This window comes from Clupea harengus, chromosome 11 (genome assembly GCF_900700415.2).
Source record: "Clupea harengus chromosome 11, Ch_v2.0.2, whole genome shotgun sequence".
In the NCBI taxonomy this organism is placed as follows: Eukaryota; Metazoa; Chordata; class Actinopteri; order Clupeiformes; family Clupeidae; genus Clupea; species Clupea harengus.
Window position 1 is genome coordinate 7,665,311 of NC_045162.1, and position 24,924 is coordinate 7,690,234.

Here is a 24,924-nt window from a genome sequence, read left to right on the forward strand (position 1 = left end):
GATAAGAATCGAGGACTGCACCTCTAATTTGTGCAGTGGGAGTTTGTTCGTTTTATACTCTGATTCATTATTTAAAACGTAAAGGCATACTGAAACTCTGTTTCAACAGGTGTCATTCAGAATCTCAGTATTCCAGCATTCTTGTGGTAGAGGGGAACTTTTTGCCCGTTGGAAATATTCCACTAACCATGTTTGAAAATAGTTTAAAGAAGCCCTGAAAAAGCATATTATGAAATGAATGTCACTCTGTGTATTTTACATAGATATGCTTGTTCTGCAATTATCCTAGTGGTCATGTTACTCTCGTGATGGAAATGCTTCAGTAATGGCTTTTTTTTTTTTTCATGCCTGATCCCATACTCATTCAGAGCAACAGGACAGTTCTTCCGATGTTGTTAGCTTTCCCTCATAGCAATGTGAAGTGGTGAAGGAAGTAGTGATGTACAAGTTATGACTTCGAAGGATCTCCCACCTCAGACCTCAAAAGTGATGGGGAAAAGTTTATCATTGTATTTAATTTCCAGTTATTTAGCTCAGGGTCAGATCTTCTTCCTCAAATACCTATATTGGCATCCAGCCCAGAGCTGCTAACCTACAGTGTACCTCAAACACACTGGCTCACAGTTAGTTTGATCCAGTTGCCAGCTCGCCTCATGCTCCTGCACTTTGGCTTCATGTAATTCACTTATTTGACCACTGGGGGCAGCAGAGAAAGAGACAACCACACAGTCTTCAATTATCACAACCTTTGGCCCACGTCACACCCTGGTAATCTAGTGCCACGCTCATTAAATCCACTCTTACTGCCTCTGCTGTGATTGTGTTGTGTGTTAGGCCTATAGAAACGTGAAACAGTGAGGGAATACATACACAAATATCAATAACACATAGTATATACACATTTATAACTGCTGTAAAGAGATGTATTCCCTATATGGAGAGAGTACTGCAAATGTGACTCACTTACATATGTCTAGAGAGGAAGAGCGACTTGGAGGTATAAGTGTTGCATGTATGATTTGTATGCCGTACTTTGCACTGTTACTGTTACATTGCTCTTTAGGAAGACCTTCAGCTGCTACTTCATGGCCTGGACTTGCCCAATTGTCACTTGGTGGGAACAGTCCCAAGAGTCACCTGATCTCGCACTCCTCCTGACCCCTGAATAAACCTTAATCCCTCTATTGTGGACAGTGCCATGGTATAGCCAAGTGTTTGAAACTGCAACACGTGTGTGTGTGTGTGTGTGTGTGTGTAATGGAAAGGGTCTGTGGGGAAGGTAAATAATCAGGTAAGGGGCAGTACCAGTTTCTCAGATGCTGTCAGGATGCCAGCAGACCCTACTCACTCCTATGCTGTCTGTCTCATGGAGAAGATGTGTACTTTTCAGGTGAAGGGTCACACTGGGGGTGGTGGGGTGTGTCGGGATGAGGAGGGAAAGCCTCATCAGGGATTAACAGTGGGGATTCTCCTGTGTCTCTGTCCATGAAAGGGTTAGACATAAGAACACTGACACGTGTGGGCTGATGCGCAAGCTCTTTCTCTTACAATCGTGCACACACACACGCACACGCCTGCATTCCCGACTATATAAGAGTCACATACTCCTACATTTAGTGGCATATAAAGATTTCGGTGTGTTTGACCCAGTGAAGCTTGCGATGAAGGTTAATCTGTGGTGTGGTGGTGGTGACCCTGGCAGTTACTTGCCTCAGTGAGCTGTTGTATAGCTTATGGTAAATGTGTACAATCACGATATTATTAATGCAATTGAAGGATTTGCTTTAAATTCTGAATTTGACTCTGCACTTCTGTCAGAATACAGAACATTGTTTTCCTGCCCCTTTCAGTATCACTGAGCAGTTTGTAACTGTCCGTGAACTTTTACAAAAAAGTTTTTTAGTAAACATGGTCTCACATAAACACACTTATAAGCGGTGGCCATTTATGTCTTCCACCTTAGCAGAGTCCATATGTATTTTCCTCTTTGGTGCGTGGATCATGTCACTGGACATTGGACAAGTGCCTGTTTATGTGTGCCATTGACATGCCCTGTACATTAGGTCCCCTGAAGGTCCATATCCACTGTCCTTTCTTGGGACGCCCCTGCAACCTATTCTTGGATGAAACCTCCAACTTGTGTCAGGTTAAACTTGACTCGTCCAGCGCTTGAGTTTCTTGGCAGAACTTCCATGGCACTAGCAACATTGGTCCATTTTTGTCACATGTAACTTCAAACTTTGCCAGACAATATATAGCCTCTGCCGAGAAATACAACTGATCTTTTCTGGGTGGCACGTGGTTAGTAGGTGTGGCTCCTGGAACGTGTTACAGCATATGTGTTTTTAATGGACTCTTGTTTTTTGTTTGTTTTCCCTTATATTGTTTAGCACATTATCTGCCACCTGAAAAAGTAGCTAGATTGTTGGAGTATTTAATAAGCATTAACCCAAGATACAGGCTCTGGAGGGTTAAACAATTGAGTGCTGGGCAAATTAGTTATTAAAGTTATGGAGGTTTTCTTTTCACTTGGGAAATCATACTTTTTGTTCATAATTCTTTTTAAGGTTAGATTTTTTTTTCATTGCGGTCTTAACCTGGATGCCGGTTCCCTATTTCAGGCTGTTACCAAGTGAGACATCGAAAATTAACGAGTCCCCTGCTGACAGTGTTGGGAAGTATATGTTTGGGAAAACTTGACCTTTTGCTGAACTGTCCACCTGTTTGCTAACTTAAGTTCATGTTCTGCATGTTGTCATTCCACATCTGGTCTACCAGTAAAGAATGAGTTGGTGGGGAAATAACAGTTTAGTTGTCTATTTTTGATATTTTGGGGACGAGGGCTCAAAGCACCACCATGTAACCTTATATAGTTGTAAACAGAAGGGGTTCCGGCAGAGAACAGTGAGCTATGCTATATATTTGGACTTTCTGCCTGTAGATAAGGAGGCTGAAAATACAGCAGAGAAAAGCATATGATTTGCCCTCAATAAACCCCGATGCATGGTCTGCTTTTAGGGGGAAATCATTTTTGTCTCCTTGCATAGATGTGGGCGAACGGAGAGATATCTAGCTCCACCGTGTTCACTTTAAAAAAAAAAATCAGTTTTTGCAGAGCTGAAACACAACCCCGGCAACCTCCCCGCAGTGTAATTGTAATTCGCTGCTGTGTTACCCCGCCGTTCCTTTTGCGCTCGCTAGCTTCTTCAGTGGAGTTCGACTACCGTATCTTCCCACTGCATCATGTTTACCTAGCAACACGCATCACCCGCTGCCGGCCCTCCCATTGGTCATTTCAAAACGCACCCGGGACCAATGGCAGGGCTGTTACCATGGTACAGTGTGTAGTTGCCGGGTGGAATTTTGCTGCAAGGCACGTGAGTCCCGGAATCTTCGCCTTGCGTTTTTAATCTCGGGTGTCTGGGAGCTTTGCAAACGTGATTTATTGGAACCGAGTCACATTCCCTCTCGAGAGTCAGTTCACATATACATTTAAACATTTATCTGTACATTTGTATGTATAAAATCTAAATCGTGCAAAGACATGAGAGCTGCAATACCTCTGTAAAAGGGATGCGCGCTGTAGTTTGGCTTTGAAAGAGAGTGAGAACTTTAAAATGTTAAACCTAATAGTTCAACAAAGTTAATTTGATTTAAATAAAATTAACCTAATTATTTCGAATTCAGTGCGTGAGCCAGTGCTTTTCTTCATGTACGAGCCTTTAAACGCAATGATTATGGATATAAAACTCTTGAGTAATTTAAGCAAGATTTGTGAAATTATGTAGTGTCTTTAGAGGTCAGAGGTGGGTGTGATTTTATATATCAGTTAAGTGTTACATGAATGTTTGTTTCCTATGCTCAGCCTGAAGCCCATGCACTGCGAATCGGGTGTGACCATCCCCCTCCTCACTAAACTTCTATCAATGTAGAATGAACTTTGACCTATAAAGCAGAAATACGTAATACTGGTTCAGTGTGTATCATTTCTGGACGTAAAAGCTGCGAAATATTTCATAGCAAATGCTAATAAGTCGTTGTCCACCAAACAAGCTTAGATGAGGTAGAGCCATTATGATTTTTTTCACTCTGGGGGGACACGCACAGAAATTGGCTACCGTGGATGAATGACGGCATGGTTAACCTCGTTTTGTACTTCTCCTATTTCTCAAGTTGCTACACTTTCATGGGGGTAAATAGATGAAGACCAAGTTGAATACTGTTATGAACACGCAGTTTTCATGAGCAGGCAATGCTGCCGGTGCTCCACGCATGTCAACACGAATTATTCTCGAACATTCCAAAAGACGAGTGTCAGATTATTACAGTTTATTACTTAACTATCCTTGATACTCGGATATCTTGAGACAAGGATATGTTTAAGTTAAAGTTTTAAATCACCTTTATTTTAATTTATGTGTTGATGAAAAGTTCTGTCTAATGTATAGCTGCATCACAGTTCACTCCAGGGGGTGCCATGATGTAATACATTTCTGGGTTAATACAGCTGTGCTTTATTAACACTTCAGATTCATTTTGGTTGCTTTAACAACTTGTCTTGAGTATGGCAGATGCATTTCCAAAGTCCATTATATTGACCTCTGATTTTGGGCGGTTACATAGAACATTTCTAAACCCCTAGGATGTAGTTTATCTATAGGGGCTATCCAGCAAAGCAATGTATGTTTGGGAATATATTCCTTTACCAATATAATATGCAGGCCTACATCTGCAGGCAGTTCTGCTATTGCATTAAAGCCTAGTTCAAGTTGAAAGTTCGATACTGCACGTTTTAAGTTCTGATTGTACAGTCACGCATGTGACGTATATGTATTGAATCTTGATCTAAATTTGTGCTTGAAGCATATCGTTACGTTGTGAAAACTAAGTTGACAGTGAAAAGTTTCGGTGGACTCGGTGACCGAGTCTGTATTGCAGAACAAACCTTCGTTTGATAAGGGTATGCCCTCTTCTGCTTTTGTATATTTTTTATTTATTTATTTGCTTCCGTTGTTGTTTTATCCCCTCCCCTATCAATCTACCTGAAGTCTTTTGCCATTTCCGCGTGCACATCATTCTGCCTCCACGCTGCGTTCGGAGACAACAAGGAGCTAGGGGGACAGGGCAGCCGCTTCATCTTTCTCCGCCCACATACCGCACTTGACCAATTCAAGCAATGGAGAGGACCTCGTCTGACCAATAGCGCACAAGCTGCCGTGGCGTCGGATAGCAACAGAACCTACGAACGCGCACTAGGGGGTGGAGAATGAGATGTCGGTGAACGCGCTTTAGGGGGAGGGAGGGAGTAGGAGAAGGAGAACTCGGCGAATAAGAAGGTCTGTGTGCGCGCTTTAGCACAGAAAAGTTGCAATAAACTTTAAGGGCACTTGATTAAATTAAACCATCACTTCAGAACATATAAAAAAATGTATTCAAGAGCCATGCACAGAGATTTAGAATATACACTTGCAATCTTTTAAAACAGTTATTTAGCATACACCTATTGTAAAACGAACAGAATATGAATCAGATGCGAATTGGAGCTCTTCACGCCTGACTGAATCCATCAGATATCAGAAAATTAGCCTATAATCTAAGGTTCCCCTTATCATCAGTCAATAGTCAAAATTGCATTCTTTATTGGATCTTTTTTCTCTTCGATCGTGCATTTAAGGGTGGCCACGCTCGATCTATCTAAATATATATATATGTGTATATGTGTGTGTGTGTGGTACAGTATATATATATATCTGCGGAGTAACTATAAATGGAGAGAACCGGCTTGTTGGCGCAACTACGTAGGGTAAGGGGGAAGCCAAAATATGTTTGGGTTGACCTGATCAACCACTTGTGTCTTGCATAGAACAATTTGGGAAATGTGTTTGATAAAAGTGTGCGTCATCTTCCCTATAGCTGTTCCATGACTCTCCCAGTAGCTCCGCTTCTTTGGGTGTTAAAACATTTATGCGCGAAGAGCTGCGTCAACCGAGCTCCTGTCAGGAGCATATCTCAGATGTCCCCCTTTCCACCCCCCGCGCTTCAATAGCTGTTGGAACAATCCTCATTGCAGGGTGTGGATCCGGAGCCGGACAGAGAGGCTAGTCAACAGGGAGTAATAACGGAAAGGGGCGAATATGACTTAAACCAGCCCGAGTCGGAAATATTCTCGGACAAAATTCTTGCGGGAAGATTCTTAAGAGTGAAAAACTAAAACACGGCGACTGTAGTGCTCGCAAAGTCAAGTAGACACACAAGAGGATAGCGACTGGCAACGGAGCCCTACGCGGAAGCTTCAGACGATCAGGCAGGATGGAAGTAACAACACAGGAAAAAATCTTTGTAGTTTTTGTTGATCCCGACATTAAGTAGCTCGGCTCCGTGAAGAAATCTTGAGGTACAAATCTGACTACGCAAGATAACGCTTGTTTTTATTAACTGTGGCCGATCGTGTTATTGTTGGGGAATGCATTAACGGGAATAAGGACAGTTACTTGCATTGTTGTTGTGAAGTGAGCTGTCATTACTTTCTCGCTAAAGGAAACCTGGGGACCCGTGGACCGTGTGGATTTCCCATGATATTCAAGAGCACTGCGTCTACATAATACAGCTTTTGGTGAAGCTGAAACAACAGGGTTCATTTTTGTTATTGTTTTGAGGACCTGTTACGAAGAAAACAAACGTTGGCTTTGATCGTGAGCCTCGTCATTAGGAATTGTCTTCATCCGTGTCGCTGAGATTTTGGGAAAGCTCTCACGAAAGACATCAAGATTTTTTTTTTTTTTGAAAGCAGTCGTTAATGTTGTGCCTGTGACATCGGTCGCACCTCCGCACTTTGCTTCGTTTCGTTACTTTGTGTGGTCTTTGCATGCACGTGTTTGTTTCCTCTTCCTTCAACATTATTCACGAGCTTTATGCTGTTTTGAGCCTCGTGCCCCCTTTCACCCCCCTCCTTCGACCTGCCAGCACATAAGGTCACCATTTGACATCTGCGGACTTTGCTAGCGTTAGTTCCGTGAAAGGGGGAAGGGTGCATTTTTGTTGCTCTGTGTCTAGCAGGGAAGACTAAAATCAACGTTTAGGTTTTATAAATACATAATATACAGTATATAAATATCTGTTATTTTTCTGGTGTTCAGCTTTCCCCCTTGAATTGTATCCTCTGACTAAGATTAACCAACTGGTTTTCCTGTTGAAGGAGAGGAAATCGGCCAATGTTTTACGTTTGTTGTCACCTACCTGCTTTATTGTGACTGATTAGTTCACCGTAGGTAACCTAGACGGAATATAAGAAGCCACTGCTATTTTTAGTGAGAGTGATGGGGTAAATGGTGTTGGAAATTGAGACCCCCCACCCCCTACCCCCAGCCTACCAACACTTCCAGGTTTAGCTCCGGTTCCCTTGTCAGCTGCCGAATCATCCTGACTGGAAAATTTAAGTGGGGGTCCTGGCCCAACAAGGTTTTCACCTGTCTACCATTGAAACATACTTTTTTTTTAATTTTTTTTTTATCTTGAGCTGCAGAGAAACTTTTTTTTCCTATTCTAATGGGACTTGTGAAACAACTGTAGCTGTGAAGTAGATACCTTTTGTAACCAAATAATATCAACATAGAGCAGAGAAGAAATATATACAAATATAAATATACATATATATCTTAATAGAAAGAGCAGAGAAATATATATATATATATATAAATTATATAGCAAATACATAGTTTAAGTAAATATATTTTTACGTCTAAAGTGAGCATTGTTGCCTGAAACCCAAGTCATTGCCTTAGAGAAACGTAGTAATAAAGGGAAAAGTATTGACAGAAGTGAATCTGTTTGGAAACAAGTTAACGGTGCCTTTTCGTTCATCAGCTCCTTCTGTCTCTGTCGCTTCAGGATTTCATTAGTAATTGAAGAATATTTTGTGGTAAACCCAAGTGAGATCCCTATGTATACCTGCCTTTTACGGTTCAAACTTGAGTTTTATTGCTGTTGGATGTACAGTGCTGGATCGAAGAACTTCTGAAGATTTATTTGGCAAGGATTACTTGATACTTGATGTGTCCACAACTCTCTCCAAAGTAATTTATCGGGATCCACACACCTATAAACTTGATTGACTCGATTCCTGGGATACCACGGCCCCACATAAGCGTTCCCGATGGTGATCACTTCGTCAGTGGAGGAGAAGCCGCAGCCTTCTAACAGAATGGTCGCAAATTTGCCGACCGAAACCTGGATTGGCAACCCAGATCAGAATCGCTACATACCCCAGTCACACCTGCTACGGAAGCCTACAAGAAGTTAGTGTCATCTCTGTTTCTCTGTCTCTGCACGCATCGTAAACAGAACACACACACACACCTAAAATGCTGTTTAAGGTGACATTTAATTGTGCTTGCTGTAAGTGGGTGGTTTAACTGATCTCAGACTTCATTACATAATTTGTAAGTTTATCTGTTCAATACAGTCTTGACAGAGGGACAGTGGGTTTCCCAGTAACAACCTGCCCCCCTGCCCCCCCCCCTCCCCTTTTGCACCTGTTGAATGTCAGGATGAATGATTCTGAGATGCGTTATGTCTGTTATGCTGACAGTGTTGTTGAGCCACAGATCTTACGATCCCATGGTGTGGTACGGCCCAGATAACTTTTTTTTAAATCTAAGGGTATGTTGCTGTCCTCTGTTCAAGCAGCATTTACAATGTCAGAGGAATTGCAGCCTAAGCCTCATTTGTGCAAACTATAACTTGTTTTGATACAGCTCTACCTCATATTTTCATATTTAAATGATGTTTCGGTGATGTAACTGACTTCACCTTAAAGCGCTTGTGCTGTCTGACTTGATAGCATGTTCATTGGCTTGTTTTAGTGCATGTTGCCTGTGCATGAGTGGTGATCTCACTGCTCATCCTCTCCTGAACCAACGAACAACAACAAAAGCGTGTGCTGTCATAGTTGCAGGAAAAAAAACACAGTATTACAGTAATGACGTCACAACGAGAGAAGAGGCGGATGAATGAATCAGGGGGAAGACCTACAGTAACAATGCTTACGTTTCATCGGAAGTGAACGTAGCGGCGTAGGTTGACGTTAAAAACATTGCTCGTATTTACATGCTTTCATCGGAATCAGTTTGTAGGATTCATTTTTAACTAAATATGACACTTTGATGAGAAGTTCTGCGGTTCAGAGATGATCGCGAAAGGCGGTTGAGTCTGTAGCCTCATCCGTGTGTTTCTTTGGGTACAGGAAGTGATAAGTGAACCATTTATGAAAGCTTTTCTAAGTAATCTGCATGAGATTTTGTTGTTGTTGAGACACCTCAAGTAGCTCTGGTATTGGATGATGGTCCGGGTGGTCTCAAACAAAGGTTTAGCACACCCCAGAGGCAATTTCATGCACACTTTGGACATGCATGGGTGGATTCTTTCGCATGGGTTCTGAGACCACCTTCAACTACCGCTCCCTTTCCCACCATTGTCCTGAACACCACTAGCTGCAAACAATTGTGGGAATAAAGACATCCAGGCACAGCTGAGTGATCGTAGGACTCGGAATCATGCACATCTCGTATGCGTATATGTGCATGGTGCTGTTGCTATGGAATATGAGCAAGGTTTGGTCTAGGAGGATGCACCGCAGTTCAGGGTTGCTATAATGCAGCAAGCAGGCACAGAGAACGGTTTGTACCGTCGGAATTCCAGCACATTACAAATGAAGGGCAATTGAATTCATTTTGTTGAAGTGACTAGGATTCTGGACCTGTTGTAATAGAGCGGCAAAATGCTGTTATGCAATAACAATGGCATCTAGATCGCTGCAGTGGGCATCAAGTAAGAATTAAGAAACTGAATATGAAGGCTTGATGGGGAAACATGTTGTTTGAAGTATTTCAAAGACATTCGGGGGGGGGGGGGTGAAACTTGGTGGTTTGTTAAAAGCAACGAAATGGAAATGAATGTTTTGGATAGGAGAAAGTCAAGTTTTTCTTCCATGAACACCCAGGCGTTTACCCTTTTTAGATATGACTTAACTTGTTTTGGAAAGAAGCTCATTCTTGTTCTGCCCAAGCATTTGAATTAAAGGATTCAATTATCCGTCAATTGCTAAGCCGCGTAATGCAGTTAAGATATAATTACTTAATTGGCCCATTACAAGAAAGTTTCCAAACAAGCAATTTATTGCTTCTGTAGGTTGACATTATCAGTACAACAGCAACAGAACAGGTAACCTGTCATAACACCTGCAATGTGAACCAAGGTCTGAAGTTTCATTCTACGACTCAGCCGATTATAAATCATCATCGGTCATTCCATGTAAGAGAGAGGAAGAGGGAATATGTTGTCTTGGCTAAATAAGCCTCACAGTATTGCTCTAATAACTCTACCTAATAACTATTTCTCAAGTTTTAGGACACCTGTTGATTTGGTCAGGATTTCCTCATCTGAGGGTGGTTGAGACACGGATGAATACTGGTTACCATAACCAGTGGCTCTAGCAGCCACTCTCCACTCCCTCTCTTTCCACCTCAACCAAAGCTTTAAATTGGATTGTGGAAGGTTCCGCCCTGCTTACAGCCCAACCTATCCGAGCCTCCGACTCTAGCCGAGGATAGGAGATCTGGGTCACTTCACAAAATGGAAAAAAAAAAAAAAATACAGATATGTAAAATTCATAGCTACTGTTTTGAGTTGTCATTCAGGAATGTAGCCTAAAGGCCATATACATTGGTTTTGTCAAGACAAAACTTTTTCATTCGATCTCCACGGATGACATTGGAGGACACTGTACTCAAGTACCAAGGCTCTCACTGTTGCCCCTGCACGCAAGGACGACGCCTCTCCAATATCGCAACCTCTGTTTGGGGGGCTTATGCCCAACGCAGCTCAGGACATGGAGTTGAGCAGGCCACTGTCACCTCCCTTCCTTGTCATAGCAGTTTAGGTGTAATAAATCAAAGCATTCATTCAGTAATAGGTCCTGGACAAGACATGGGCTTCAGGGAGGGTGGGGTGCTTGATGAGGTTAGGAAGGTGGCTTGGTGCAAGTTGTTCTCATACCTAGATAACTGGGTAGCTTTCCAGCTATTTTCCTCATTCATTATTAAATTAAGTTATTTATATCCGTGTCTCCAACCAACTTTTTTTCCTGCTGTCTATTTTAGTCATCTCAGCGAGGTCGCTCCGCCGGAGCAATGTGGACGTAGCTGACTTTTGGAGCCCTGAGTTACTGTCTTAAAGATAAATATACCCCCAGAGTGAAAGGCACTATGCAAGTTATGGACTCGGTGCACAACGTGTTGCCCTGTGCTCTCCCCCTCCCTTCCATTCTCCCTTCTTTCTCTTTCCCTCTCTCCCTCCTTTTTTCTCTCTGTTCAGCTGTAACAAACTCCTGTTGAGACAACTCAAGTTGAGACAAAGCATTACTTACTACATTACTAAGAATACGAGAAACCCGTGAGTCTTCTGTTCAGGGGGATTTAAATGAGTACTTTGAGGCATTATTTTAAATAAAAAAAGACACACAATGGTAAAAATGGGTTTCCTGTAATGTTAGCGGAGTTTGGACTGTGTGTGACACATGCATTGCATACACTCTCACAAACAGATGGCCACAAACACACTCTCTAACCTTTGCCCCTCTCCCTCCCCCTTCCTTTGAAGTTGTTTATTTCCTGCACCAATTTATAGTCTAGAGTTGAAACACAAAGTTTCTTGTGTGAGTTCTACGGGTTCACCGGCATAATTTATGTTAATGTTTGATTTCAGGTTTTGCCCAGTCAAACGCTTATGCCCGTTTCAACTCTGAAGGTGGTATTTCGTATAGTGTCGGTTACTGGTGCCTCTTGTTGTTAGATTACTTTGAGTTACTTCACTGTGAGAATTTATTTTGACCTGGCTAGGGTGGGACGGGGTGAATGAGTCCACAGGACACACAATCTGTCACTGTGGTCGAACTCAAGTAACCAAAAAAACTCCAGCAGAGTATCTCCCTGATGTGGCATTACAGCAGTCCCCGATGCTGCTCGGACTCCACTGCCAATTTCCGTGCAATCCAATGCCCTTCTGGCACCAGTGGTGTTGTCCGGGGCCCATCACACCTGTGCACGTCTCCCCTCGTCCATGTTTGGGACTCTTTGGGATGGTTGGGACAAAAAGGTTTTATTCGTCAGCGGAGTGCGAGTGGAGCACCTGCGTGACTAGAGGGCAAGTCCAGGCCCTAGCTGTCCTACATCTTTTGGCAGACAAACAAACCCCCCACCAGTACCCCTCCCCGCACTGTTACCCCCCCTACCTACCCCCCCAACCCTCCCCAGTGTGTATTCCTCACGGTATCCACGCTGACACAGCCGGTTCCATCACGGAAAGCACATTAAACATTTAGCAAGTCTTTCTTTCTCTCTCTCTCTCTCTCTCTTTTTCCTCTCTTTCCTTGTTCTCATATAAGTCATCTTAATCTCGCTCTTTTTCAAAATCCCCTTCTGTCTCTCTTCAACACATTCTCTTTTTCTCTCTCTGTCACTCTCTTGTTATTCTCTCTCCCCCCCCCCCCCCCCCCCCCCCCCCCCCCCTCTGTCGTTGTGCTGCTGAGGAGAGTAAGAGTAGGGAGTAGACCCTCAAGTATAGTTTATATCTGTGACTGCATCATGCCACCTCTGGCCCTGTGGGGACACGGGCTCACCTCTCGGACTCGAGACTCTGACAGGAGACGGTGGATGTGAGACGGGGCTGGTCTGGGTGTGTGCCGGCCATGATGGCCTTTTGCCCTTTAGGTGCAGCTCCCGCTTTGTGCGATGAGCACATACGCTCTTTCTGGTGCCTTCTTTTCGCCATCTGTTTTTTCTTTTCTTTTTATATTTGTGCTCAGTAGCTAAGAAGTAAATGTTGCATGAGTGGCTGAGCTGGCGGTCAGGTAAATGTGGATAGTGTGGGTGTGTCCGGGTACAGCCTGACCCTTGAAAAACGCAACTAAACAAACAGCTGGTGCGACTTACCATGACAGGTTCCAGTCGGGTAAACCAGTGAAGTTGCCCTCACTGTAGGATTCAAGTTTAAGTTAAACTTAAACATTTTCCTTACTTAAGCTGCTCTGAGTTCTAGCAGTCCCCACTCGCTTGTCACAGGAGGGGGGCTTTTGTCCATGCAAGCACTAGCTGATGCCTCTGCTTCAGCAGCAAAAAGATAGCTCACATTCGGTTTAACCTTTTAATAATATATGCCTCTCAAAGTTGGCCAAATGTCCTCCAACCTTGTGGTGGTTAAGTCAGTTAAACAAGTGTAGCTCAAGAACGTGTCACCTGGATTGAGTGCCTCCCATCAGTTTAACCAAACTGTTTTCTTTCAGTAATTGCCCCCCCTTGCTGGTGCCCCTCCTTAGCCCCAGCCTTTTGATTTTTGTTAGGGGGGGTTTATTTTATTTTTATGTCCTGTGCAAGCTCTCAATTTACCAGTGTCACTGTTTGAGCTGTCCACCCAGATGGCTCTTTATTAATAGCCAGGAGTCTGACTCAGCTTGGGGTGGGGTAGGGTGGGGGTGGGGGGGGTAGTGGGGGGCTGTTTAAAGTTCATAACAGGGCTGGGGTTATCACGCACTGGGTAGGCAGGCAGACGTCAGACAGAACAGAAGCCACGTCTTCTGTGAGCTGTGGAAGGAGAGGGAGAAAGAGTGAGTGAGTGAGTGAGTGAGCGAGCGAGAGAGAGAAAAGAGAAAAAAAGAAAAAAAACTTCAGTGACTCAAACTCTGGATTCCTGTATTCCTAAAGCTGCGAGCTCATTGGTGGTTATTCCAGTGCTCTGGATTCCTATTGGATGAGAGAAGGGGGCATGTGCTGCCTCTTGAGTTGCTAGTTGCTAGTTCAAACTTGGAGGATGGAGAGCTCTCTGTAAACGGGTGCGTGTGAGAGGGGGAGGGTTGGAGGCTGCAGCATCACGAGCACTAGAAACTTCATTTATCCTCATATGAATAATCTGTCCTCCTCTTCCTCACTTCTGACTCAGACATAGACATGAGCAGGGAATGAGGCAATGCATACACACACACAAACACACACACACACACACACACAAACACACAAACACAAATACACACACACACACACACACACACACACACACACACACACACACACACACACACACACACACACACAGAGGCAGCATGTGGGTGGTCCAGAGGAAATAGAATAAAAGCGTGCCGCCTTTGGGCACCAGTGCAGTAGCCAGGCCAGAGGAAGTGATGCAAAATCGCCACGGTTACACACAAACATTAGATTTGCCCACCACTCCACCCCTCCCCTCCATCGACTAGTCCACTGGCATGTTTGGGAGACTGGGGGTCATGGGGTTGCTGTGATGGGGAGCGTAGGGCAGTGTTGGGTGGGACAGGAATGTCCCGGCGGAATATTTCAGGTGTTGGACCAGACCGCTTCAGTGCTGCCAGGCTGTGTGTAACAGTACTGCCTCAAAGCCCTCCAGAGCGAAGCCCCCCTGATTGGCAGGCAGGTAGCAGACGCGGGGAGGACGTGTGCTGTGATTTAAGGATGGTCTGAAGGTCTGAGCGAGGAGCGCTGCTACTCTGCAAACAGTGAGGGAAGGACAGAAAGGGGATTCTCCACAGATTGGAACCGCAGTTATTTATTGTGTGCTCTAGTTTCCACTGACCTGCCCCACGCGCACACACACACACACACACACACACACACACACACACACACACACAGGCAGACACACACACAGGCAGACACACACACACACACGCACGCACGCACACACGCACACACGCACACACAGGCATACAGCACACTGTGGTGTGGTTGTCTCAGCTGTGCCTGTCTCTCAGTGTGGTGGGTTTTAGAGGGCAGAGCAGGAGTGTGACTGCTCCCCTGTGACGTGCAGTCACCTAGACCAGACTGCAGACACCAGTCACTTTCTCACACACACACACACACACACACACACACACACCCCTGGGTACACAGCCTTCGTATTGAATGTTCATAGCTATGTACTGCATCTTGCACGAAAGCTCCTATATACTCGTGTTAGCAGTCAGTTATTCTGTGTTAATGTGTTAGCATTAACCTTCACCTTTAAGTGTGCCAGAACACATTGTTGGTGTCAACATGGTTCACAGATCCAGGTGAGCTGTGACACGTTGGCAAGTTCGCTCTGGATGGTGTTTTTCCCCATGTTGGACGAGGAAGTTAGAGACCGTACTTAGTTGTAAAGTTGTTAAGCGTCTCCTTTGGGAAGATGTCATGCCTTACATCGAAACCTATTTAGCCTGGTGTTGGAAATAATGGAGTAGTTGGTGACGTCTGCAGTGAGGTGTGCTACAGGGTTGCCAAATAATAAAACATAAACTCTGGTGGCTAAATTGTTCCTTTTTTGTCCCCTCGGTCCTGTTGGTGTGTCACATGCTTATCCTTCTCGGGTCATTCTTCCTCTCTCTGTCTCTGACTCCCCCCACCTCTGTTTTTCGCTCATTCTCTTCCTGAGCCCCACTCCTCCCACCCCCAGTCGTGTGTCCAACTTTGGCTCAGTGGCACCGCTGCTCCCATTACCCTAACAGGGAATAAGATAGGGGTCGACACGGACATGAGCGGGTGGGCGGGGAGAAGAGAAGGGTGGGTGGGGGTGTTCAGCTGTTCCGTACCCTCCCAACCCCAACCCCACCACCACCACCACCACCCACACCTCCCCTACCATCCCCATCAGCACCCTTCCTGTTCCTTAGAGACAGGGAGTAGGCTGGTCTGTTGCCATGGTGACACCCTGATTGGCAGCTGGCAGCTGTATTTGGTCAGCTGTGGGGTGGGAGGGGGGAAGAGTTGGGGGGTGGTGGTGGTGGGGGGCTGAAGTGGTGCTGGTGTTGGAGGAGGAGGGGGGGGTCTACCTCATGGTCTGTGCGTGGTTAATTGCCGCAAATGATTGCCTCAGACACCACTTGATATATTTAACTACTGCGATTTGACACTTGCATAAGTGACAATAAATCCCGTTCAGGCACCTGTGTCTCTATAGATGAGTGTGTGCCCTTACCTATTATGTTTTATTAATACTCCCCCATTAGAGCCAACATTTATGTGAGTGCTTTGGCCAGATCACTGAGACTGAGAGGGAAAGAGGTAACAGGCAGAGAGAGGGAGGGAGGGAGGGTGAGAACAGCATTGTGGGAAGGGTTGCTGATACAGCACAAGCTACCAGGGTTTATTTATAGAGACCTCGCCGCCCAGCCCTTGGATACTGGCAGCCAATGAGCACACAGAGAGGGAGGGGGCCTCTGCCAATCAGAGCGGAGGAAGGGGGGTGTCACACTCAGGAAGTTCTCAATGTGTTCGCTTCAGCATTTAAAGGCGCAGTGTGACATTTTCTCCTCTGCCGTTCGGCGGCTCGCCCTCGAAACAATCGTCATGTCCCTCCCCGGACGGAACAAGGCCAGGAGGGGGAGAAAAAAAAGAACTTGCCTAATTAAAACAACGCAAAAGAATCTGGGCTAAATCAAAATCATCCACCGTCCTGGTTTTTTACCCAGAGCCGAGCAGCAGACAGTCTGCCGCTCCACTGGCCAGAGCTGCACAGCAGCCTCCCTGTTGCTGGCCATTAGAAGAAGGGAGAAAAAAAAGAGAAAAGTCCCCTTCCTCCCCTTTTTTCTGCAGTGAGCTCTTGTCTTAAAAATCTTTACAAAATCAGCAGCAGCCAAAGCCGAGAGAGGGTTTTTTCCCTTTTTTTTTGTATTCAGCAGTGCTTGGCCATAGAGAGAGAGGGAGAGAGAATGAGAGAGAGAGAGAGTGAGAGAGAGAGTGAGAGAGAGAGTGAGAGAGCGTTGTATTCTATTGACCTGGCTCTCTGATAGAGTGGAACCAGGCCCTGGCTGCAGGTCTGTATGAGCCGAGAGACCCACAGCTTCAGATGAATCACTCACATGGCATGGGCCCCCCTCCCACCACCACCTCCATGCCTCCATCCTGAGGCCCTGCCCTACCCCAGGCCAGGACTCCTCCTCATGGGCATGTGTCAGAGGCACAGGGCCGTCACTCCCTGGGATTGATGGCGCTCAGATGTGTCGTTCTGCACTTTGTTTAAACTACGGCCATTGATCGGCCCGGGCTATTTGGAGTTGTAATGTGTCGTTGATAAATTTCACCCCCATCCGTCCCCGCCTGTCAGGCCTGCCTCGCTCTCGGGGATAAAAGCTTTTCCACCCTGTGGAAATATCCCATCAATTTCCCATCCCTGTCTGATGCTCATATTCTCTGCTTCCGCACCCTTCCGCAAAAGCCCTGCCGCGTAATTACGGTAATTCCTCAGCACAGAAGACACACACACACACCGATTATTTGACACATACTGAACACACACACACCTCTGTTGCCACTGAATTCATAAGATTGTTCCAGAAAGGTTGTCACCAAACAAAGTTGAATACGGTAGTTCAAATTTTTATCCATCAAATATAGGACAGCATTAAATCTGCATAAGCTGCGAGTTCACCGCTTAGTCTCTCCTCTTGTCTTTTGGAACACAAAACTCTGTGTGTGATTGGGGGGTTGTGTGTGTGTGTGTGTGTGTGTGTGTGTGTGTGCACGTACATGTGCACGTCTATAGTTCCCCTGTCCTACATTTTGGAACCCTCACGGCCCCTCCGATGTGCACCACTTTGTTCATTCCCGAACAGTGGTGGCACGAATCTCCTTATTCAGCCTAGATTTCTTCCTCTTTATCAACCCTTCTCTTTTAAAACGTTAATAGGCCCATGGTTATTACACAGACAGACAGGCAGCGTGGCCCTGCATTGTGTGTGGCCTTTGTAGAGCTGTGCTATAAGATCATGCACCCAAAAGCCTTACCATGAAACTAGACCTGAGGACCACATTGGACCACCTGAGGAGAACATTTCCTTAATGGCCAATGTTTTCGTCTAACTCGGGACGAACACTACCCCTCCCAAACAGCTGTTTCGGTCCCTCCCTGGCCATGTGGCTGAGCGCACATAACCGGCCCTCTCCCTAGCCCCTAGCTGTTGCTGTGTCCTTTCTCCCCTCTCAAAACATTATGCCCAACATGGCTGCCTTCATGGGCTGTGGTCCTGAAGATGTAAGAGGCGAGTGAACGACGGTTGTGTGACGTCCACCGTATGACAGCATGTGGACGAGCTCTCAGAACTGGATTGGGAAACGGACTGGGAAAGAAACACCAGATTCCTTTTTATAAACCAATCGTAGAAGTCGTTTCTATATTCCCTGTAGTTGAGTGGTCGGTTAATAGTGTTCACTAGAAGGATTGCAGCACCAGTTCCTTCTGGTAAAATGTTCAGAGAGGCACTGCTCTGTTCTCTGAAGGTGTGGCAGCGTACACACACACACACACACACACACACACACACACACACACACACACACACACACACACACACACACACACATTCATTCACTCTGTGCTGGTCATGGTGACCTGGGTAATTGAAGCGCCGTGCTTCCGTTGTGTTGGGAGGAGCAGGGAGACATGGAACATGCTGCACTTTCACTACGAGCGACGCCACCACCGCCTCGACTGCTGCTGATGCTGCTGCTGCTGTAGTCCTCATGATGGATTAGTGAAAGATCTGGGCTGTGGACTATATTCCTGGGTCTCTCCCCAGAATCCGCCCACATTCCTCATCCCTACTGTATGTCCACGTTTCCATATGTGTGTGTGAGAGCGTGTGTGTGTGTGTGTGTGTGTGTGTGTGTGTGTGCGTGCGTGCGTGCCTCCCCTGCAGTGCAGTCTTCTTTTCCCCCCACACCCATGTCAGTGTTCATGATGTGAGATGTACCATGGCGATACGTTCACTAAAAAAATCTTTCTCTTTCTTTCTCTTTGAACCCTGCCCCCCCCCCCCCCTCTCTCTCTCTCTCTCTCTCTCTCTCTCTCTCTCTCGCTCTCTCTCTTTCTCTCTCTTTCTTTCTCAAGGTGGAAGCAGCTCAGGATGCAAGCCCTCCTCCTCTACCCTCTGCCAGCCTGCCGCCTTGGGCTTCTCCCCCGCTGAGCCAACCATGTCGAGCCAGCACAGCCACCCCTCCTTCAACATCAACTCCATGGCCGAGCAGCAGCAGGTACCCCTCGCTGCCTCACACGCACACGCACACACACGCATACACACACATACACCATCAACCTACTGTCCCACATACACACCCCAGAATACACACTGCTCTACTGTGGGACACACCTACAGACCTACATGTACACACTTCTAGCATGCTCACACACACACACACACCGAACATGGGCTTGGCAGACACAGCCTACATGCACAGGTCCTCACACACATATAGCCAGACTCACCAGAACAAGATAAACACAGGTGTGTAGCTTTTGTACATATTAGTTACATTGCCAACTTGATCCACCCACTACAACAAGTATACTTTCAGTTCCTTCACATCTGAGCTTATACAGTATACAACCACACAAGTATACTTTCAGTTCCTTCACATCTGAGCTTATACAGTATACAACCACACAAGTATACTTTCAGTTCCTTCACATCTGAGCTTATACAGTATACAACCACACAAGTATACTTTCAGTTCCTTCACATCTGAGCTTATACAGTATACAACCACACAAGTATACTTTCAGTTACTTCACATTTGAGTACTTATACAGTATACAACCACACTGAACCAATAGCCCATCCTGACTGCTGCAGAGGTGTGGTGTGGAGTTCCCCTCTTGACCGCTGTTGCTGCACCCCTCTTCCAGGTGCTGTCAGATATGACCATACTGCAGAGGAGGATCCCCCCGAGTTTCCGAGATCCCGCAAGCGCCCCGCTGAGAAAGCTCTCTGTCGATCTCATCAAGACTTACAAGCACATCAATGAGGTGAGAGGTCACTCGTCTCGCACTCGGCCCCAAGTTCCGTCCCCCAGCACAGTAGAACAATGGGATCTTGTTTTGCAAGAGAAGGCACCCATTGGCGCAGTCTTCCATGCGAATGGTTGAGCTCCTGTACATAATATCTGCTTAACATGTCCGTTACCTCTTCTTCTGTCCTCTCACTCCTTTCTACCTGTTTTTACCCTCTCACCTGCTGCCCTCTCTCCTCTCCTCCCCCCTCTCTCCTCCCCTCCCCTGTCTTCTCATGTCCTCCTCCCTCTCCTCTCCTCTCCTCCCCCTTGTCCTCCTCCCTTCTCTCCTCTCCTCTCCTCTCCTCTCTCTCTCCTCTCCTCTCTCCTTTCCTCTCCTCTTTCCCCTCTCTCTTCTCCTCTCCTCCCCCCTCTCTCCTCTTCTCTCTCCTCCTCTCCTCCTCCTGTAGGTGTACTACACTAAGAAGAAGCGGCGTGCCCAGCAGGTGCCCCCTGAGGACTCCAGCACCAAGAAGGAGCGCAAGGTCTACAATGACGGCTACGATGACGACAACTACGACTACATCGTGAAGAACGGGGAGAAGTGGCTGGACCGCTACGAGATTGACTCGCTCATCGGCAAGGGTTCCTTTGGACAGGTGAGGAGCATTCTGGGTAAATGGGGAACAACCGTAGGTTAGGTCATTGTAAGTGATGAGAGGCTCCTAGAATCAGCTTCTATGACAACATTGAGAGGTAGACATGTAGACAGAAGAATGAAACAAATCCATGGTAGACATGGGGGGACGACTAAAGGTCAACATTTAAACAACCTGAAGGACAGAAGGGTGACATCACTTACAATTTTCATTTCAAAAGTAATTTCTTCGTTTTTTGCTTTCTTGTTCATGGTGTAACGGCCTCGAGACGTGAAGCCTGTATGTACACATCGTGGAACTCCAGACGCTAACCCCTCACCCATGTCTTTCAGGTGGTGAAAGCCTATGACCACCACGAGCAGGAGTGGGTGGCCATCAAGATCATCAAGAACAAGAAAGCCTTCCTGAACCAGGCCCAGATTGAGCTGCGGCTGCTGGAGCTCATGAACAAACACGACACAGAGATGAAGTACTATATAGGTGAGCAACGTACACACACACGCGTACACACACACGCGTACACACACACGCGTACACACACACGCGTACACACGCGTACACACGCGTACACACGCGTACACACGCGTACACACGCGTACACACGCGTACACACACACACGTACACACACGTACACACACACGCACACACACACGCATGCACACACACAGCTCTAAGTGGATAGTAGGCATGTTGGCCATCTATTAACACTGTTGCCTTTCCAGAAAGGAAGCTGAATGTTGAGGTCACCCATTTTTTTAACTGCCCCTCTATTTGTTATCAACTGATGTTGATAACAAATAGAGGGGCAGTTACCAGCATGTTGTGTGACCTAATAAGGGAAGTGATATGTAGACGCACTATAACTCGCCTTCATCTTCCTCATCTCCACCCTCATCCTTTCTTTCTCCACCCTCCTCCTTCCTCTTCTCCTCCCTTATCCTTTTTCCTCCACCCTCCTCCTTGTCACTCTCTCCTCTCCTCCCTCTCTCTTCCTCCTCCACTTTTGCTTCCTCCAGTCCACCTGAAGAGGCACTTCATGTTCCGGAACCACCTGTGCCTGGTGTTCGAGCTTCTCTCCTACAACCTGTACGACCTCCTGCGCAACACCAACTTCCGTGGCGTCTCCCTCAACCTGACGCGCAAGTTCGCCCAGCAGCTGTGCACGGCACTGCTCTTCCTGGCCACGCCCGAGCTCAGCATCATCCACTGCGACCTCAAGCCCGAGAATATCCTGCTGTGCAACCCCAAGCGCAGTGCCATCAAGATTGTCGACTTTGGCAGCTCCTGTCAACTGGGCCAGAGGGTGAGTAGTGTGTATGGGTGTGTGCGTGTTTGTGTGTGTGTGTGTGTGTGTGTGTGTGTGTGTGTGGGTGTGTGTGGGGGGGGGGTGTAAGAGTATTTGCGTTTGTGTCCCCGATGTGTGCCACATCGCAGTGTGGTCCAAGGTGTGTGTGTGTGTGTGTTAGAGTCCCTCATAAGCCACACCAAAAGCTGGCGAAGGATGTGTGTGTGTGTGTGTGTGTGTGTGTGTGTGTGTGTGTATGTTTGTGTGTTGGTATGGGTCAAGTCGACTCACACAGCCCCCGACATCATACCTTTTTAGCTGGGGAAACAGAGACCTTGAAGACGAACTCATGGACGGAAGGGGTTAAGGTTACCAAGGGGATGAGGGAAACCATGGGAACAGGGGCAGACGAGTGCATTCGCATCCTCCCTTTGGTTTCAGAGCTGTGCTGATGAGCTGCTAGAGCACCTGATTAAGTTGTCTCTCAAAAACAAGCCCCTACTTTAAACACCCCACACCCATGGCCCCTGAAGCAGTGGCATTGCAGCCCAGCAAGAGCTGAAATAGACACGGTCGGCCCTGAAGAATGCCTTATGAATTCCCCGTGCTTTCTGCACCAGATGAGACATGAGGGTGTGCTGTTGCCATGCATGTCAGTCTATGCTTCATAGCAGGCTGGCATTTAGAGCACATGGTGAAAGGATCCACCCAGTGACTAGGAAGTGGGCTTCGCTGATGCACATCTCTAGAATAGAATCCCACTGGCTCATTTTGCTGCTGCTGCTGCTGCTGCTCCTGCTCCTGCTGTTCCTGCTGCTGCACCCATTTTCATGTGGTGAGCCATGGAGTCTAGTGACCTCTAGTGGAGAAGAGGCAAAACTGCGTTCTGCATTCGATCAAATTAAGTCTGTTGACATGCGTATTATCTGAAAGTATTCCCATACTCATATGAATGTATAACACCCTAACATGTCGTTTCTTCCTCTGTGCTCCTGGTTCTCCATAGATTTACCAGTACATCCAGAGCCGATTCTACCGGTCTCCAGAGGTGTTGCTCGGTATGCCGTACGACCTGGCCATAGACATGTGGTCCCTGGGCTGCATTCTGGTGGAGATGCATACGGGCGAGCCGCTATTCAGTGGCTCCAATGAGGTACGCAGAATCTTCACAGAACATACAATCACTCATGCATGTACACTCAAATGGTTACCACTGGTTTTGCATAGCGCGAAATACATAGGCCATAGAGTAAAATCTAACTTTGCTGTAATATCTGTCCTATTCCTTAGTAGGACCGGTAGGATATTATACAACATTATATTATATTATAGCAATACATTTTTAAGTGCCTTCTGTTGTACGCCACTGTGGGCCTCCTGACTCACCTGTGTGCTCCCTGGGCACCTCCTGACTCACCTGTCTGTGTGCTCCCTGTGCAGGTGGACCAGATGAATAAGATCGTGGAGGTGCTGGGGATCCCTCCCAACCACATGCTGGACCAGGCCCCCAAAGCGCGCAAGTACTTTGACAAGCTGTCCGACGGCCTGTGGACCGTCAAGAAGAACAAGGACATTAAGAAGGTACTATATCCCTCGGCCTCCGTGAGTAACACTCTGCTACTATTACACTTAAGTAGAATCCTCATCCCCCCACCCCCCGCCTTACTCCCACTTCCACCCCCCCCCCACTCTGTCTGGAGAGGGAACGAGAGACAAACCGATAAGATGGACTTCTGAGAAGACCGCAAGACCAAAACAAGAGAATGGGGGAAGATGTTTGGTGTAGTCAAATTGGAAGCTTATTTGAAGCTAGAGCTATGCTCTCCTCCCCTCTTGACACCACCCTGCCATCTCCCAGTCAGTGCTGGCCCAAGCCTTCATCTTTTACTGTCCACACCAGCAGCAGCATCATCATCATCATCATCATCATCATCATCATCACCCTCCCCCTCACATCTTTCAATCATTACAGTGCCCACCACTTCATCACCACGATCACGGTGACATCCTCTTGATTCATAAAATTGTAGAAGTGTATAGTTGATATTTGATAATAGAATGGGGGTGGGGGGGAGAAGAGAGAGATGGATAGAATAAGAAAGAGCAGGTGAAACGAGGTGAACGCATTCCATTGAGAAGGTCCAGACAAAGCCATAATTCACTTGGCAAAAGGATTACATAGTATCAGACCAGGTCAGCTCAGCCTGTGTGTGTGTGTGTGTGTGTGTGTGTGTGTGTGTGTGTGTGTGTGTGTGTGTATGTGTGTGTGTCTGTATGTGTGTGTGTGTGAGAGAGCTTATGTGTTAAGGAGTTAAATCAAGGGAGGTGGAGTTTCCTGTTCAAACACCCTGTAGCCGATAGCCTGATATCTTTGTGTGTGTGTGTTTTTGTTTGAGTGAGTTTGCGTGAGTGAGTGAGCGTGTGTGTTTGTGTGAGTGATTGCGAGTGTGTGTGGTTGTGTGAGTGAGTGAGTGGGAGAGAATGTGTGTGTTTGTTTGAGTGAGGAAGGGGTGCCAAAATGAGTGCAACCGTAAGCCCCTCCATTCCTCGAGAGTCTCATCCCTTCACCTCAGATGTAATCTCATCCATTTCCATTCCAGCACCATTATCCATCAAGGCCTGTAATAAATCCATAATCTCACTGAGACAATACCTGATCTGTAATCCATTGACCTTCCTTCACAGTAAAAGCCCATCGTTCATAACACATCATTTACAGTAAAATGTGTTGTCGTATTATTGATATAAATGTTTATGTATGTCTCAAGGAAGCACATGAGATTGGGATTATGTAGCTCTCTGCTTCTCTTGGACATTATGAGATTGTGGGGCTGAGAAATGCTAGGAGTGCTAATGCTACTCTGCATCTCTCTCTCTCTCTCTCTCTCTCTCTCTCTCTCTCTCTCTCTCTTTCTCTCTCTCTCTCTATCTCTCCATCTTCAGGAGTACAAGCCCCCAGCCACACGGAGACTCCACGAGATTCTGGGGGTGGAGACAGGGGGCCCCGGCGGGAGGCGTGCCGGGGAGCAGGGTCACGCCCCGTGCGACTACCTGAAGTTCAAGGACCTGATCCTGCGCATGCTGGACTACGACCCCAAGACGCGCATCACGCCCTTCTACGCCCTGCAGCACAACTTCTTCAAGAAGACCACGGACGAG

The 24,924-nt window shown here is 46.6% G+C and overlaps 1 protein-coding gene across 3 annotated transcripts in view; it reads left to right on the forward strand.

The window, feature by feature from the left end:
• Window positions 1–24,924, forward strand: part of dyrk1b (dual-specificity tyrosine-(Y)-phosphorylation regulated kinase 1B) — a 48,015-nt gene that overhangs the window by 18,434 nt on the left and 4,657 nt on the right. The window contains exons 1-9 of one of the 3 annotated variants that reach the window (XM_031576257.2): window positions 1,437–8,294; window positions 18,943–19,085; window positions 19,738–19,857; window positions 20,291–20,479; window positions 20,812–20,959; window positions 21,497–21,783; window positions 22,772–22,918; window positions 23,206–23,367; window positions 24,709–24,924. The exon at window positions 24,709–24,924 is cut by the window's right edge and continues 88 nt beyond it. In XM_031576257.2, coding sequence (XP_031432117.1) covers window positions 8,153–8,294; window positions 18,943–19,085; window positions 19,738–19,857; window positions 20,291–20,479; window positions 20,812–20,959; window positions 21,497–21,783; window positions 22,772–22,918; window positions 23,206–23,367; window positions 24,709–24,924 — 1,554 coding nt within the window. In that variant the 5' untranslated portion in view covers window positions 1,437–8,152. Of the gene's footprint in view, window positions 1–1,436; window positions 8,295–18,942; window positions 19,086–19,737; window positions 19,858–20,290; window positions 20,480–20,811; window positions 20,960–21,496; window positions 21,784–22,771; window positions 22,919–23,205; window positions 23,368–24,708 lie in introns of those variants that run through there. The other 2 variants (XM_012818081.3, XM_012818082.3) reach the window with 2 other exon arrangements.